A 17147-nucleotide genomic window follows, 5' to 3' on the forward strand; every position below is an offset into this window, starting at 1 on the left:
TTATTCCTTTGTTCTGGTGTCCTCTTCTGCTTGAGGTGTCTCTGCTGCCCTGCCCCTGCCCACTGTTACTTAGTCATCCTTTGAGACTGGTTGAAGGATTGGCTCCTCTGTGAGTCCTATTCCTAAGCCACTGGACAGGGATAGGAGCAGCTCCTGTGTGCTTTGCACGGTAACTCAGCTGCTGTTTGGCTCTGGATGAAGGGGCCCTAGCTCTTTCCGTCCCCACGTGAGGCCACAGTGAGGAGGCGCTGCCAGGGGACCAGGAGGGAGGAGGGCCCTCACTAAGGACCCAAGTGCGCTGGCGCCCCGATCTTGGACTTCCAGCCTCTGGAGCTGCGAGAACGAAATGTTTGCTGTTCAAGGGCCCCGTCTTTGGTCATCAGTCACAGCAGCCCGGGCTGATGCAGACGAGTGCTCGAATGGCCTGGCTTGTCCCAGCTGTGCAGCGGGCGGCGCATCAGCCCTGAGCGTGATTCCTCAGGAGCAAGCCCTTACCGAGTCAGGCAGAGCGGCACTGTCTGTGCAGCAGCAGACAGAGAGGGCGGGGGTTCTCGGATGCCCACCGAGGCTGCCGGACCCACATGGCTGCTGGGGGCACGCGGAGCGGGCGGGTGTTCGGAGTCTGCGCGCTGTGCCCAGCGGCCCGCACTGCCTGTGGGGTTGCCGCCCTCCTCCCAGACCGGCCGCCCTCGGTTCTCTCGCGGAGGCCGTGTGCACTGTGGCCTAGGACGGCCTTCCAAGGACTCGGGCCTCGACACATGGACTGTATTGGTTTGATTGAAAAAACCCCAGCCAGGCATTGCGAGGAAGGGCTCAGCAATGTGTCTGTTTGAAGACACATGGAAGAAGTGTCAGTGACCAGACCTGCTGGGTGGAATCGTCAGACACAAGGGGCTTTGATGTTGGTGGTGCCTCCTGGCTGCAGCTGTGGTTTTAGGAGAAATGTCTGGAGCCATTGTTCCTGTTGAAGACTTGCCTAGTTTTGGGCAGTAAAGCCATCTCGGCAGCTTACAGGACACACCTGCCCGCCCGTAGCCTTGGGTGCGTGACCGTGCTCACCCCAAAGCGGTGTAAAGTCACCCTGGTGCAAGTTAACCAAAAGAAGGGGCCACAATCTACCTCTGCTATGATTCTGTTCTGAAATTCAGTGAATCAAGTATTTATTGCACTCCTGAGATGGGCTTGGCCCCATGGGGAATGCTGGGGCTTCAGTCCTAGTCAAGCAAGAGTCAAGCTCACACTAGCCAGTCAAGCAGGAAGCCTCCAAACCTGTATATCCAGTTCCCGCTGGCCAGCGCAAGCGCATAGGAAGTCCCGTTAAGATGAGAAGCCATCTTATTTTATTCCTTCTGGAACTCTCCATAAAGTGGTAACGTACACAGAAGCAAGTAACGGTCATGTAGACTGTTCATACATCGCAAGTTGTGAATTATTAAGGAAGAAATGATGTAAAACTTAGACGCCATTTCCAGCGAACCCGTGGGGCTTTCCAGAGGGGGGACTGGAGGCAGGCTGAAGGGGCTTTAGCTGGTTGGTTCTGATGAGCTAACACTGAGCTCCTTCAGTCTGGCAGAGAGCTCTAGAGTGAATGAGGGTATTTTAATGGGCAAGGACCAAACCCTTCGGTTAGAATGACCTCTGAGTAGCTTTGGAGTGGCTTTGGTGCTCTCGTTTGTTTATTCTTAGCGAGCGAGCGCCCATGTGCACAAGCAGGGGGAGGGGCAGAGGGAGAGGGACAGACCTCAGGCGGTCACCCTGCTGAGCACAGAGCTGAAACAGAACCCTGAGATCACAACCTGGGCTGAGACCGGGAGCCTCCCAGACGCCCCAGAGAGTTCATTCTCAAGTCATGTCCGCACACAGTGTGGGGCTCCCACTCACAGCTGCACGATCAAGCGTCACACGCTCAACTTTTAAGTTGATTCTGTTATCTGAGTCAGGATGACAGGTATTTATTCAGAAAAGGGCTTAGAAGGCCGTGAGAGTCCGGGCGGTTTCCTTGGTTGATGAAACAGGACGGTCGGACTCCCAGATCCCAGGCCGGCCGGGTGGGGCTCCCAGGACCTCCTCAGGTGCAGCATGTCCAGAATCTTTCCTCCACACCCGTGACCTCCCCGACGGAGCTCACCCTAGGCTTTGTGGGGATCGTGAGAGGCGTGTGGTCCTGTCAGGAGTGAGAGCAGGCGCTCACATGTCACTGACCTGGTGGCCTGTGTGCGCTTGCCAGCCTTGTCCGTCGTGCCCGGCCAGGTGTGGCCATGTGAGTCACTGCCCATCTGCGCAGAGATACCTCGCGGGTTCTTAGGTATGTTTCTGCTGTGAGGAAGGTCAGTGGATTCCTCAAAACCAAGGGAGAGGAGGTAAGCCGGTCTCCCCGACCCTCCTGTTGCCCGTGGGTGTTAGATCAGGCCCCCGGCCATTGCCCTGCAGGGCCCCGCACGGTCCCGTCAGCCGGAGCCCGCTGAGCACAGCTGGCCTCCGACTGGCGGCAGTGTCCGAACCAAATCTCTCCAGGCAAGTCCTGCTTTGGACACTTGATCCCTGGAACTCCTCTTTCCTGTAGGCGGCTTCGTAGACTGAATGTGGTGTTACTGGTTCTGGGGGATCCATGCTGAAGGAGCTGTGTGCTGTAGGTCATGTGCCTTGTGTGATTATTTTTCTCATAGGATACATTTCATAAGAAGGTATTTGATACTAAGTTTTGAGTTATGTATGAACCCCGTGGCCACTGTTGGGTTACTTTTCTGGCTGACCATATCTTTCATTCTGTAGGGACAGTATGACAGAAAGTGCCCCCTGTGGGCAGATGGCCCCAAGAGAAGAGGTTGAGTATTGCACAGCCTGGTTCTCCTGCCACACTGGCCCCCTCCCTTAGGAGGAGTGAGGGAGGGGCACCGTGAGGTCAGGACTGTCCCTCTGAGGATGTGGCAGCACAGTACAGGGAACGGAGCTGTCCTCAGCGAGCCGAGCTTGTCCCTGTTTTATAGGCGGAAAGATTGAGGTGCAGGGGTGAAGCGGTCTGCGCCAGCCCCATACCGGGCGGGTCCTTTAGATGGTGGTCAGCGTCTGCACACTCCCTAAATCTGCTTCTCCGGCCGACTGAACTGCCTGCCGGAGAGTGCCTCTGGGCTGGGCGTGTGCGGCCGGAGACCCACACCAGGCCTGCTGGCTCGGCCGGCTTCACGTGTGCTCGTCTTGGTCCCGGCACAGCGCATGGGTGTTTTTGGCACACTTGCAAACGGCTGGGGTCGAAACTCTTAATACGAGCTGCTCAGGCTCGAGTTCAACATTTTGAACGATTTGGGAGCCGAGTTAGAAATTCAGCTTTTGGAGGCACCTGCGTGGTGCAGTTGGTCGAGCACCCGGCTCTTGATTTTGGCTCGGGTCATGATCTCAGGTTGTGAGATCCGGCCCCGTGTCAGGCTTCGCACTCAGCGGGGAGTCTGCTGGGGATTCTCTCCTCCCTCTGATCCTCCTCCCCGGCTTGAGTGCGCACACTCTCTTGCTCTCAAGTAAAGGAAGAAATTCTAAAAAACAAATGCCAGGGCTGCCTGGGCGGCTCAGTCAGTTAGTGTCTACTTTTAGCTCAGGTCTGGGATCGAGCCCTGAGTCGGGCTCCCTGCCCAGTGGGGGGTCTGCTGCCTCCTCCTCCCACCGGTGCCCTGCTCGTGCTCTCTCCCAAATAAATAAACAAACAAATAAGTAAATAAAATCTTTAAAAAAATAAAAAACTTAACTCTTGGGCATTTATTCATTCAGTATTTACTGAGCTGTCTATCAAAGTATGATAGCAGGCACCAGGTGCCCAGGTGCCCCTGCCCTGGAGAGCTCACAGCTGAAGTGAAACAGGCAAGAAATTTTAAGTGATTCCGATCCTGCATGAAGAGAGCTTAGCGGAGTGTGTGTGAAGACAAGGGAGTCAGAGCAGGAGAACGAGACACAGTCCTTGGCTTCGAGGATCGTCGGCTCCCGTGGATTTTTGTGGGAGACGGACAGGAGCCATGTGTGTGGCCGTCAGTGATGGTCCAGGGAGGGGCGTGGGGCGTTGTGAGCGACAGCTGAGGGCTGGCGGGGTGTGCATGCTCAGGGCAGGACTGCCCCAGGCATCGGGATCCCTGCAGCGAGAGCGCAGTGCTTTGTGGACTCTGAAACGGGGTCTTTTAAAGTCAATATAGGTTAGTCTGCACCATGGCCAGAATACTGACCCTGAAATCAGAGAAAGATTAACCCTTACTACAAGGGCTTATGTCTCACTCACATGAAATTCAGTGCAAGCCGGACAGTTTTCCAGGGCCGACCCCGGGGCTCCTCAGCGCGCCAGAGCCTGCGTCCCTTGCCCACCTCTGGCCTCCGGGATCCCTGCGGTGGGGGGAGGAGAGCTGGAGGGCGGGGCGCTGCTTCAGAGCGCTGTCTCCTGGTTGTGTGACGTCCCGTCGGCTGCAGGCATCAGTCCCGATGGCTGCTCACCATCACAGAGAGGCACATGGAAACCGCGATGAAATCCCCCTCGCATCTGTTGTGGCGGCGGTCATCTGGAAGTTGGGGGCAAGGGGCAGGGGTCCTCGAGCAGTGCTGGGGGGGTCAAATCAGTCTGACCACTGTGGAGGTTCCTCAGCACATTAACAGAGCCCTACCCAGCAATCCTGCTTCTTGGGTATGTGTCCAAAGGGAATGAAAACAGGGTCTCAGGAGATGTGTGCACCCCACCCCGTGTTTATCCCAGCGTCGTTCATGATGGCCAAGTGCGGAAACACCCCACGCCCGTCAACAGATGAATGGATGACAATATATATGAGGAATCACAATTGTAGGTATAATCTCTGGAAAGCCGCCAGGGCAAAGAGGCTCCTTACGTACAGAGGGAGGCCCATCAGAATAACGCCAGACCTGTCCGCAGAGACCTGGCAGGCCAGAAAGGGCTGGCAAGACGTATTCAGGGCCCTCAATGAGAAGAACATGCAGCCAAGAATACTTTATCCAGCAAGACTGATAACAGTATATATGAAAAGGGGCACGCGGCTGCTCTGTTGATGGGACATGTGGCTCTTGATCTTGGGGCTGTGAGTTTGAGCCTCATGTTGGGTGTAGAGAGGACTTAAGAAAAAACAAAAACAAAAACAAAAAAATATGAAAAAAGGCATCCTGAAGGAGCTGAAAGGAAAATAAAATGAAAAGTCCCGGGGGACACGCATGACCCCCTTACCACCCCCTGGCCTTACCTGCCTGCAAGGAGGTGACACACACACAGGACAGGAGCGCGGGTAGGGTCCCCGCTGGGCCACCCCGTGTCCCTGCCTCGGAACATTCCAGAACCTAACCCCGTTTGCCTCCCAGGTTTCAGCTGTCACCAGCTCCCAGCCGTGTGATTTGGGCAGTTTATTGTCTCTGTGGTGTCCGTGTCCTGACTGATGACGTGGGGGTCGGTCATGGAAGCCAGGCTAGGAGGGTGGCCGGGACGTCTCGTTGACACGATGTGTACAGGGTGGTGAGCGGGGACCCGCATACGCTCCGGAGGCCCACATCCGTGCGTGCCAAGTAAACACGACCGATGGGAGTGTGAGTGGCGATGGGCTCACCTCCGTGGCGGGGAGGGCGGTGTGAATGCAGGCTGTGCTGATGGACAGGCGCCCTGGCTCTCCGTGTCGCAGACAGCGCTCTTTACCTCTGCATGTGGAGTCCTGGGCCCTTCCAGTCGGGGCTGCTCTCCTGTGTGCTGGGGGCGCGGCCGCCAGGAGGGAGGGAGGCAGGCGGCGGGAGGAGAGAACTGGCCTTGCTGAGCAGTCGCTCCCGAGCCCTGATGCGATCCCTCGCGGGAGCGTGCGAGGCAGGCCCCTGGGTGCGTTCTGTGGACTAGGAGCCCCAGGGGGGAAGGAGGCAAGGCGCCCGTGCACGGTCATACAGCTGGCGGGCCGTGTGGTGCGGACTTCGGCCTGGTCCTCAAGGCCGCCGGAGCCGGTGCGGGGCGCGGCTGCTGCCTGGGATGGTCCCGAGTGACCACGTGCAGCGACGATCTGCTCTGTCCTGCCGAGCCGGAGTGTCTTTCCCTCTGTTGCGCCGCAGACCGTTTTTCTGACGCATGGAATTTGATAGTGTTTGTGTCGGAGCCGTGCTAACAAGGCTGCTGAAGTATTTGTGTTGTGTTTGAAACCCTAGGCATGTGAAGCTGTTGAACCTTCCTGCCAGCCTCCGGCCACAGAAGATGAAAAGCCTGTTGGGCCAGAACGTGTCGACCAAGAGCCCGTTCATCTACTCACCAATTATCGCCCACAACCGTGGGGAAGAGCGGAACAAGAAGATAGGTAGGCGCCTTCCTCCTGGCTTTCCGGCTGTGCCGTGCCGCCTGGCCTCCAGCAGCTTTTCTAGATCCCGGTCTGTTCCCATATGTCTGGATAAGCTCATCTCGGTTTATGCAATTTGCTGCCATTGTCAGAACCCTGAGCTAGATCTGATTTTTTAAAACCGATTCCATCCAGGGTGAGTCTGCGGAAGTTCTAGAAACTGGAAGACCTCTGTTATCAGGACAACAGGAGAGGGATCATCTGAGCCCAGAGTGGCTTCAGGATCGTCCGAGATCAGAGGGTGACTTGCACTTAGACCAGCCTGGGGAACGGGAACCGTGTGACAGTCTCTGCTGGCCCTTGTAGCCCAGGCCTTGTTTGCCTGGGAGCTGAAGATGCCGATTCTGAGGGGTCTGGTGGGGCACTGGGGACCGGTGGAGCCACGTTTCGGAGTAGAGCAGGAGCCCGCATACATTCTTGAGACTCTTAATGTGCTTTTCTCTATGTGCCAAGCTCCACACTGGGTCCCAGCCCTGCCCCCTCCTTCCTCCCAGCAGACCCAGAGCTTGTGGCACCCACTCTTTCCTTCCCGAGGCCTGGCCTGGCTGCAGGCGTTCTTGGCCAGCTCCCGCTCCCTCGGGCCCCTGACGTTTTGGATGATGGTGCTGGTCACTGCCAGTCGTGAGCCTGTGTGTCACCGTGTCAAAAAAAGGGTGGAGAGGCCCGTCTCTGGTGGGTACTTGCCCGCTCTCGGAGGAGTTTCAGCACAAGACCCGAGAAGCTTTGGCTCTCTGCTTTTGAAGTGCAGTGCTTTCTTCTTCTCTTTTATTTCTACTCAGAACCCCGTGCCCTGGATACAGCAGAAAGGCAGGCTGGCTTGAGGAGGGCCTTCGTCCCCGGTGCAGGTGCCCTCACGCACCGGCCGTTCCAGCTCCCCCGCGGCGCCCTGCGGCGCTCTGCCTGCCTCTGTTCTGCGGCTCCTCTCAGCTGCCCCCACTCCTCAGACCCAGCCGCACGGGTCTGTTCTAGGAACAGAGCAGTCTTGGTCCTGGCTGTGCCCTCTGCCGAGGCTCCTCCCCGGGCCGTCGCCAGACGGGATGCCCCCCCAGTGCTGCGTGCCTTCGAGGCCCGGTTCTCTTCACAGTCCTTCTGTCCCTGTTTGTCGGTTTCTGTCCCCTCCCTCCATTTGCTCACTGCCATGCTGACGGCGGTTAGGAGAGTGTTGCCCAGATGTGGGAAGGAGTGGGTAGATACTATGAACCCCCGGTGGTGGGTATTTAGGAGGGCACGTATTGCATGGAGCGCGGGGTGTGGGGCATAAACAATGATGTTGGAACACTGAAAAAATAAAACAAAATAAAAATAAAAATAAAATAAAAGATATTATGAACCCCATTTTACAGTAAGGAAACTGAGATTCAGGGAGTTTAGGTGACTTGCTCAAGCACCTGGAGCAGGCCTTGGCTCCTGCTGCTCCCGTGCTTGTTGGCCGGCACCCTGGGGCTCAAGGCCAGAGGGACAGTTTGAGAGTTAGGCACATCCCATGGTCTCAGGGAAGAGTTTCTAGAGAGTTTCTAAAATGCCTTCGTAGCTGCAAGCATCTCATAATAAGCCTTATTCACAATTAGTTATTTGAACACCTTAAAAACACAGTGTTTCCTAAGGGAGCAGGTTGTTCCTGAGACAGAGGGCATGAGTGGGCTGGGACACTAAACAGACCCGCTGCTCTTGTGTTACGACAAACCCTTCTTTATTCACACCATGCTTGATCCAAGGGCGTTGTAGCTCAGCTCATTGTTCTTGGAGCAAGTGTGGTTTTCTCCCTTGTGCAGAGCACACACGGTGCACCGTCCCAGCCCTGCACAGGTGTTCCGGGTCAGTGCAGGCAGCAGGCAGGCCAGAGACACATGAGTGGGAGGTCAAGATGAGATGTAGATCAAGTTGTCTCAAACCGTAGAACTGTCACCAGCAGGACCTGCTGGCTTCCCTGCTGAGCTTGGATGGGCCGTTAGCACAGGGCCGGCAGGAGTGGGCCCACCTCCAACTTTGGAAGGTGCCCTGGAGGCTCCCTTGATGGTGAGGTTGTCTCTCCAAGAGCAAGGTGGGGCTCGGGGGCTCTGTTGTTGGTTATTTAAAACAAGAAGACAGTAGAGGAAGGAATTTGGGGACATGTCCTTGAAAAATGGCATCGAATTGTAAATTCTGATAAATTTCTGAAATTTGGAGCCCCGAGTGTGTAGCAAACTACTAGTCTCTGAGTGTGTGTGCACGTGTCCATGTGTCCGTGTATCTGTGTGTGTGCGTGTATCTGTGTGTGTATCTGAATGTGCAAACACGCACGTGTATCTGTGTATCTGTGCGCATGCGCGTGTGCGTATCTCAGTTGGTTCAGTCTTTCTTCCAGCAGTAGACTCCCTGGAGTTTCTCCTGTTGGTGAGGCGTGTGGTGGCCGTGGCCCTGTGGTTCTCGTGGTGACAAGCAGTCACGTCCCTGTTGTCATGAGGTGTGGGTAGAAGCTGGAGGGAAGTGTTCAGCAGTCCTTTCGAGCAGTAGTAAGAACGAGCAAGCGGACCACAGATAAGACCACGGCTGGCTCTGATTAGTGCCACTGAATAAACAGAGATGGGCCGAAGTGGAGAAAAATCTCCTTTTCTGCAGTGTGGAATCCTTGCCTTTCTTGAACTTTAACTATTTCTCATCTGTTTAAAATGAGGAGGCCTTGAGCTTTCTCTGACAGTGTGGGAGTGTTTTCCATTTGCGTTCTGGGTGACGATGTTGCCCGCGTGCTCTTGCGTCTGTCACGCAGGCATGAACTACCCCCGCTGCGGGTCAGGCGTTGTAAGGGCTACAGACCCAGGCCACACAGAGGTTTGCTGGTGGCCAGGTGCGGCCGCTCGGTCCTCTGACCCCCGCCCGCCATTGTCACCGTGCTGCTTGGGCTGAAAGCCTGAAAACCACGTTTCCCCTGCTCCCTGCCAGCCGGGTGCTCTTGGGTCGGCCACGGAGGCCCTCACGTGGGCTGAAGGTGCAGGAAGGTGGAGGCCGTTCTGCTCCTGGAGGCCCTACCAGTGGTGGTGGCAGTGGTTCCAGGTGACATGGCTCCGCTTGTGCTGGTGGTGGCAGCTGCGGCAGCCTTGGCTGGGGGGGGCTGTGGTGGTGGCTCCGGCTCCGTGGTCCGGCAGCTCCCAGCATCTGATGAGGGGCCAGTGCTGGCCGTAAGTGTTTGTTAACCTGGAGGAGTGACACAGTGAGCCGCAAGTGTCTCTTGGTTGTCTGGGGACACAGGCCGACCAAGCAGGCATTTGTGGCGAAAGTTTGTCTTTGACCTGCTGTCTTCAGTCTGGTGGTTTTGAGAGGCTCCCCCTCCAGCCCAGGGGCCCCTGCTCCGGAGGACAAGCTTGAGAGGACTGGAAGCAGGGAAGCTGGGCGGGCACCGTGGTAGGCCAGGGAGGGCCGGGGGCTCCTGGACGCACTGCCGTGGCGTTCCCCCGAGTGGGGCCTGTCTGCCCGTGGGAGCCTCCTTTGCCTCTTTGGAGGGGAAGACTCGGGTCCTGCTCCGCCTCTGTCTTCTTGGCTTTTTTTTTTTTTTTTTTTTAAAGATTTTATTTATTTATTTGACAGACAGAGATCACAAGTAGGCAGAGAGGCAGGCAGAGAGAGGGGGGGGGCAGACTTCCTGCGGAGCAGGGAGCCCGATGCGGGGCTCGATCCCAGGACCCTGAGATCATGACCCGAGCCGAAGGCAGCAGCCCAAACCACTGAGCCACCCAGGCGCCCCTGTCTTCTTGGCTTTTGAGGTGGGCAAATCACTCTCTGGGCAGACCTAGATCCAACGTCAAGTCGAAGCTTCTCCCCTTTGGGCCCTCTGGGAGTTTCTGGCCTCGCTGGGGTTGGCCATATGCTTTCTCCCCTAAAGAGTGTTTTTAGGAAGCTTTCACTCATTCTGTTTAGAAAAACTTGTGGAGGTTACTTGGGAGACTGGAGGTGTGCAACTCCTTCTTAGGACTAGCTACTTGACTTGTGGGGCCCCTTTTCAGAAATTATGAAGACTTCGGAGCCTGTGACAGCACAGCATTAGTCCCCTCCCCCACCCCTGCCTCCTCTGCCCGGGCCCATGTGGCTGCAGCTCCAACCCCCTAACCCTCCTGGGGCCAGTCCGGCCTCTGTATTGTCCATTCTCAAATTGTGAAGCCTTCTTTTTATGGAAGCAACTCCCTCACCTGTTGCGAGGGCTTTAGCAGACGTTGTCCCGTGATCGGTGCCACTGCACAGGCCGCCCGGTGTTCCGCCCCGCTGGCAAATGAGAAAGTGAAGATGGAGCCGAGTGGTCGGACAGCTAGTGAGTGCCCGGCTCAGTCTCCAGCCAGGGTTTAGGACTCAAAGCCCAGGGATTTCTTTCTCTGGAAAATGGTTTAGTCATCACAGTCAGGAGCCCTGCTCATCTGGGCTGAGGATAAATTCAGCGGATGATGCAGGATTTTTTTCTGAAACGTAACAGACGCCTCGGCCAACATGCATGCTATTTGTTGAATACCCATGGGTGGGAAAATGTAATTTATATTCTGTGGCTTCTAGTATGTTTTCCGCAGTATTCTCATCAGCAAAGACCTGCCTAGAGCTTTGAAGAATCACGTATCTTTAACCTAAAATTCCAAGCTCTATAAATGAATCTTTGTGTATAATTGGGGGAGTTATCATCACAGCAGGGGGCGTGGAGCGTGAGAGAAGAAGAAAGCCCTGGGCACAGTTGTCGAGACCGTCTGCACGGTCACTCGGACTGATCGACCCATCTCTCTGTCTCCTGGTTGCTAGTGTTGCCACCAGCCCAGTTCAGCTCTGTGCAGTTGTGTTGTGGCTCGGGTCCTGAGCTCAAGCACAGAGGTAAAGGGTTTTCTGTCATTTGCGCTGGGACTTTGGGACATGGCCAAGCTCAGTGCTGAGGTCAAGGTCAGTGTAAAGGTCAAGTTGGCCTGCACAGGCTGTGCACTGCAGTCTTCCCCTCACCCCCTCAGACCAGATCCCGTTTGCCTGGGTGCAGTAGAGGACAAGAGACACTGACTCAGAGGCTTCTTCTGACGGTCAGGTGAGGTGACATTCCTAAAGGACCTGGCAGCTGAGGAGAGAAGGTTGCATGCACTGTTGCATGCACTGTCCTAGGTGCTGGGCAAGCAGTGAGAAATCCGGGCAGCTTCCTACCGGGCCGGTCCCTGCAATGTTGTGTAAAGAGTGTGGCGTGGCTCCGAGGGCGGAGGGCCTGATGCTGGGCAGCCGTTGGATGGGATCGAGTCTGTGGTTTCTGGGATAGAACCTCGAGGAGGGGCCTCCCCCAGAGGATCTGACACACTGAGGCTTGGAGAGGAGATTGTCTTCTTTCCGACATCATTAATGATGATGTGAGCAGGGATTGATCCTCGATTTACCTTCAGTGCAGTGGGACCTCTTATGGAGGGGACAGAGGAGTCATTCTGTATGTCACTTAAAGTGGCCTGCAGCACCGTCTTCCAAAGTACCAGCCTCTGGGCCAGTGAAGGTCTGTGTGACGTGCAGGCTGGTACCAGGAATGGCGCTGTCTGGGCTGATTTGTAATGTTGGGTTTGACACCCCGACCTGAATTCAGCGTGCCGAAGATGGTGAGAAACTCCTGTGACGAAGCATCCAAGGGGCAGTGCTGACCTGCCTGTTCAGAGCCGGCTGCAGTCACGCTAGCTGTGACTTCATCTAAAGATGAACATAACGCCTGCTGTTTCACTGGAAAAATAAATCGCCAGAGGAGTAATCTGAAACCCTGTGAAATACGCAGAAATCCCAACTAATACCTAGGTTCTTCTGTGTGTGCGTCTGTAGATTTCCAGTGGGTTCAAGGAGACGTGTGTGAAGTCCAGCTGATGGTGTACAACCCAATGCCGTTTGAGCTCCGAGTCGAAAACATGGTACGTATTGGCCGCCACCACCTTCACAGGGGGCTGTTTCTTACTTAATATCTGTGGCATGGATCCCATGGTATAGATCTGTTCTTATATTTGTTTTGCCAAAGATTAAGAGGTTTCTGTGAAGGAAGACCACGTCTTGTCATTCCCGTGCCTTTAGTGTTGGGCACTCAGCGTTTGGATCAGTGAACAGACCCCTGCTGGGCACATGCGTCGCGTCGCGTGTGGGTGACTGGCTGCGAGCCGTGGAGTGATTGTGTTGAAATGCACCTGAGATCGGCGGAGGTTACAAAGTGTATGTTCTGTTGGCCGCTCCGTGTGGGCCTTACCTTACTGCTGCAAGAGGATAAGACGGTCAGGGCTAGAGGGAAGAGCACGGTCTGGACAGTAGGAGCATAAATTATCGCACCGCTAGTGGGAGCGTTCTCTCGACGCTTAAATCCAGTGTTCTGTTTCCGTGTTTGGTGCCGGCATTAAAGGCTCTTTCTGTAGAGCTGTCTGCTGGAGCCGCTCACCTAATTCTGTGGTCAGTGGGAAGGAGATGTGTATGGGCTCTCCAGGCTCATTCTGGAGGTCCCAGACCAGAGCCACCCGCCTGCCGTGCAGGTCCCGTGTCCCAAGTCTTCTGTGTGCTGCTTGTTATGTAGCGCTGCTGCGTACTGTGGCTCATCACCTAGTGCCGTGTGTTGCTATGCGGTGCGGCTCGGTGCTCTGGGTTGTTACCTAATACTATGGATTAGCAGGTGGTCCTGCTTCGTGACTTTTTCAGACTCTTGCAAAGGATGTTGTGAGATGGTTCATGTCATTCATTAGAGTTTTATGACTCACATTCAGGGGAAGGAGTGGGGCTTTCTGTGAAGCTATCTTGGTGACTGCTCATGCCATGTATTTGGCCGTGGGCAAGGCACTTGAAGGACCTGGTCCTTGTCGTGGTCAGTGCTTTGGGTGCACGAGGTGCTCCAGGGCCCACGTGGAGAGCTGAGGGGGACTTTCTGGGAGAGACAAGGAGTCAGCTGAGAAATCAATGATGAGCGGGAGGTTACGAGGCCGACTGGTGGTTATTGAAGGTGAGGACCAGCTCTCGGCGTGAGGCAGAGGTTTCTAGAATTCATTAGAGCTCTGAGAAACTTGAATGCATGTGAGGCCTACAGCCCTGAGGTCACTCAGAGAGCAAGCCAGTGGGGATGCGTGTTGTCTCCCTCTTGTCGTGCAAGAAACTGCCGGCTCTAGGGTTTGGCTTTCGGGTCAGGTCTTTTAATGACTTTCTGTCTCTTGGCTTGAGCAGGGAATAATTGCTCAGAGGATTTTCCCCCAAAGTGCCTCAAGTGTCAGATGCTCCGTTGGTCTAACACTTTTTAAAAAAATTTTTAAGTAGCTTTCAGGGGCACCTGGGTGGCTCAGTTGGTTAAGCACCCAACTCTTCATTTCGGCTCAGGTCGTGATCTCAGAGTTGTGAGACTGAACCCCACCTTGGGCTCTGTGCTGGGTGTGGAGCCTGGTTAAGATTCTCCCTCTTCCTCTGCTGCTCCCTCACCCTCGCTGGCCTGCCCCCTGCACTCTCTCTCTTCCAAAAAAAAAGGTAGTTTTTTTAATCTGGTTTTAAAAGTAGTATGTGCTTTTTAATGAAAAGTTAGGAAGAACAAAGAGTAAAATAAAAATTGCCACTAGAAGGTAGGCCACAAATCATGGTCAGAATTTAAAGAATGAAATTATGAAAGAGTTCAAGCATTAACAAATGAAGTTATGAACTATTTCAAGCACGTGAGATGGTAACGGGGAATAAGGAGCTCCCCAGTACCCACCTTCCAGATCTGACGACTGTTAACAGGCGGTCATATTCGCTCTCGCTATTTTTAGAAGAGATGAAATGTGGTGCATTTTGCCTGAAGACAGTAGCCGTCCACGTGCTTTCTGTGCCCGCACTTCTGCCCACCGCCCCTGTCCCTCACGCAGATCGTTTTGTGCTTTGGCTCAAAGTGTGGCACAGGCGTGCTCCTTGCCGCCAGAGCACCTGCTTCTGGGTGCTTCCTGTAGACGGAGGAGAGGTGTGCATGCACACGTAGACGTGTAGTTACATATAAACCTACATGCACTTGTGCCCGCACACACGCATGTGCACGATACACATGCAGAACTGGACGAGCCAGACTTTGCCGCGGTGCTGCCAGCCCTAGCCCGTCCGTGCAGGACCCTCTCTCGCCTTCGCCCAGTGGAGGACTGAGGTCCCAGCACCATGGAGCTGGCTTCCTCGCTCCGTCCTGGAGCATGTTGAGTGGGGTCAGGGCTGCACAGGCTGCGGCCCATACAGAAGACAAACACGGGAAGGAGCCGGGGCCTCTCCTATGTGCGGGGCTGGGCTCTGCGACTCCCCGGCCGGCTGCAGATTTCCCACGAGTACACAGCGCTCATCGCTGTGTTCCCTCGCGGTGGACATTTTTGATCTCTTAGTGAATGGTGTTTCTGTGTTTTATTTTCAAATTTCTTTTGTTTATTGCCAGATGATAGAAATACCTCTGCTTCTCTTTATGCTGACTTTGTGACTTCGCAGAAGCACTTGCCAGTTCAAGTCCCACTGTCAATTCCGTTGGTTTTTACATTTACAGTTTTGTGTTTTGTGAGTAACTGTCTGCCTCCCTATAGTTTCTGTTTCTTGCCTATTGTGCCAGGTGGGGCCTCTGTACAGTGTTGAGAAGCGCTGAGCATGGGCAGCCCCACACATCTACAACCTGGGGCAGCTCCTCGGAGCCGGGGACACTGTCTCGTTCCTGTCGCGTGTAGCCTGGCACGTAGTGAGGTGAACTGATAATTCATAGTCGTGCTGAGGTATAGTAGTTGATGATACAGTTCCGTACTTCCTTTTTCTCTTTATGTTCACGTATTTTATTTTTCTTTACATTTACATTCCAGTTTGGTAAAGCAACAAAACCACAGAGGAAAGGCACAGCCAGCAGGGCTGACGTCGAGATGGGGCTGTTCAGACAGCCAGGGCTTTCCCTTTCAAAGTCGTGCGTGTGAAGCATGCTTCTGGCTGTCGCCGCAGCTGTCTGCGGGGCTTGATGACGGCCGTGCATCGCTGTCCCTACCCCCACAGGCCTGGGGTTGCCCCTCAGCCGATGCCCTCGGCCCCTAGGGCGCGGTGACACGGCGGCGTGTGAGCTGTGTCCCTCACGCCGCTGTCGCTTGCTCTAGGGGCTCCTGACCAGCGGAGTGGAGTTCGAGTCTCTGCCTGCGGCGCTCTCCCTGCCCGCCGAGTCCGGTCTTTACCCGGTGACTCTCGTTGGGGTCCCGCAGACGACTGGAACGATTACTGTCAACGGTAAGGAGACCGGCTTTCTGCTTGCAGGTCGAACGGGACTCCCGAAGCCCTGTCTGCCCCGCTGAGGCCTATCCCTGGTCCCCCAGGGGTGGTTCCGACTGCTTGCTTCAGAGATACTGGGGCCGTGCCATGGCAAGGAGTGGCTTGGCGTGCATGGGCTGCAGTGGGCCCGCAGCGTTCCCTACAGTGCGAGGGGTCCTGCTCTGTGTCAGGCCTCTGGTTCCTGTCCCACTGGGGCTGCAGACGTGCCCACAGGCTCCCCCTGCTGTCAGGATCCACTGACCCGCTGGCTTCCCCACGCTTGGTCTGACCTCCTCTCCCCTTGGCCACCCCCGTGCGTGCGGGATCCGCCATCCCCACCCCTACTGGCGTCTGACCCTCTGTGTCTGATCTGCCGCATGCCCCTCCCCTCCTCCTGAGGCACCCGTCCGTCCCTCTCCTGGGCTCCTTGCTGTTCTGGAAGCTCGCCTGTGCTTTTCCTTCTGCTGGCACACTTCCAGACTCAGCTGCTCCCGGCTCCCTCCAGCTCTTAGCTCAGACTTCCTTTCCTCTGGAGACTGTCCTCCGTGCTGGGTCAGGTCCCCTGCTGGGTACTCAGGCAGCGCGCTGCCCCCGAAGGCAGCTGCTCACTGGCCTCATCCGCCGTGCCACTCCCTGGTGTGCGGTGGGTCTCCAGACCTCCAGTCACTTGGTGACGTGGTGTCTGTGGTGGGTGGGTGGGGGGCGTCACGCTGGGTTAGGACGTTGCAGCAAGCACTGAGGGGCCCTGCACACGACTGCCAGGAATGTGGGGAGAGGTGACCCAGAAGGGGAGTGGGTCGAGAAGGACTTCCTCCTACTAAGGGACCCTGAGGTTTGAAGGCCAGCTAGGAATTATCCGAATGAATGGGGTGGGGAGTAGGGGGCTTCCAAACACAGAGAACGGCTGGTCCAGAGACCCGTGGAGTGCTGGGGACTTGGTGGTGGCTCCGAGGATCTTGTCCCAGGCGGAGGGGTGGTAGTGACAGGGCTGGGAAGGGAGACAGAGGCCAGACCCAGAAGGGCTAAGGGGTGCTGGCTTTCTCCGCGGGGCTGCATTTCATGGGAGGAGAGATCCGGTCAGAGAAGCCTTGCAAAGGGACCTCCAGGCCGCTCTCTGGAGTACGGGCTGGTGCTGGGCTAGGCTGGGTGCAGGGAGACCAACTAGGAAGCTGTTGGTGTCGCCCCGGGATGGAAGGACCAAGGTAGGGTCACAGCCGTGGCCGGGAGTAGAGTCAAGACAGATGAGAGGGGAAAAACTTAGGACTGATGGCCTTGACCCCTAATTACTAACCGATACCCACTGGATAAGAAGTCAGAGCCTTAGTAACCGAGCTCCGAGTTGGTACAGACCAGTCGCGTTCATCTTTGGCGCACCTTCTGTGGGAAGTAGAGGGCCTGACCTCGTGTTATCCGAAATATCATTAGACATAACAGGACTTGTCATCAGGTTTTGCATTTCTTTGCAGTCCTCTTCAGCGGTACATAAGGAAAGGAAAATGATTGATTTTAATTAAGAAATGGAGAACAAAAGTAACTCAGGTTTTCTGGAAAGAAAAAGAGGAGGGGGCATATTGCCAGATGTGGACTTCCATGGAGGAACACGTT

The 17147-nt window shown here is 55.5% G+C and overlaps 1 protein-coding gene across 2 annotated transcripts in view; it reads left to right on the forward strand.

Annotated features, from left to right (window-relative positions):
- Nucleotides 1–17147, forward strand: part of TRAPPC9 (trafficking protein particle complex subunit 9) — a 491769-nt gene that overhangs the window by 99444 nt on the left and 375178 nt on the right. For both annotated transcript variants that reach the window (XM_082720692.1, XM_082720693.1), the window contains 3 exons: nucleotides 6154–6299; nucleotides 12123–12208; nucleotides 15395–15521. In XM_082720692.1, the coding sequence (XP_082576818.1) occupies nucleotides 6154–6299; nucleotides 12123–12208; nucleotides 15395–15521 (359 nt within the window). The remainder of the gene's footprint in view (nucleotides 1–6153; nucleotides 6300–12122; nucleotides 12209–15394; nucleotides 15522–17147) is intronic.

The sequence above is a fragment of the Mustela nivalis genome (genome assembly GCF_964662115.1).
Source record: "Mustela nivalis genome assembly, chromosome: 2".
In the NCBI taxonomy this organism is placed as follows: Eukaryota; Metazoa; Chordata; class Mammalia; order Carnivora; family Mustelidae; genus Mustela; species Mustela nivalis.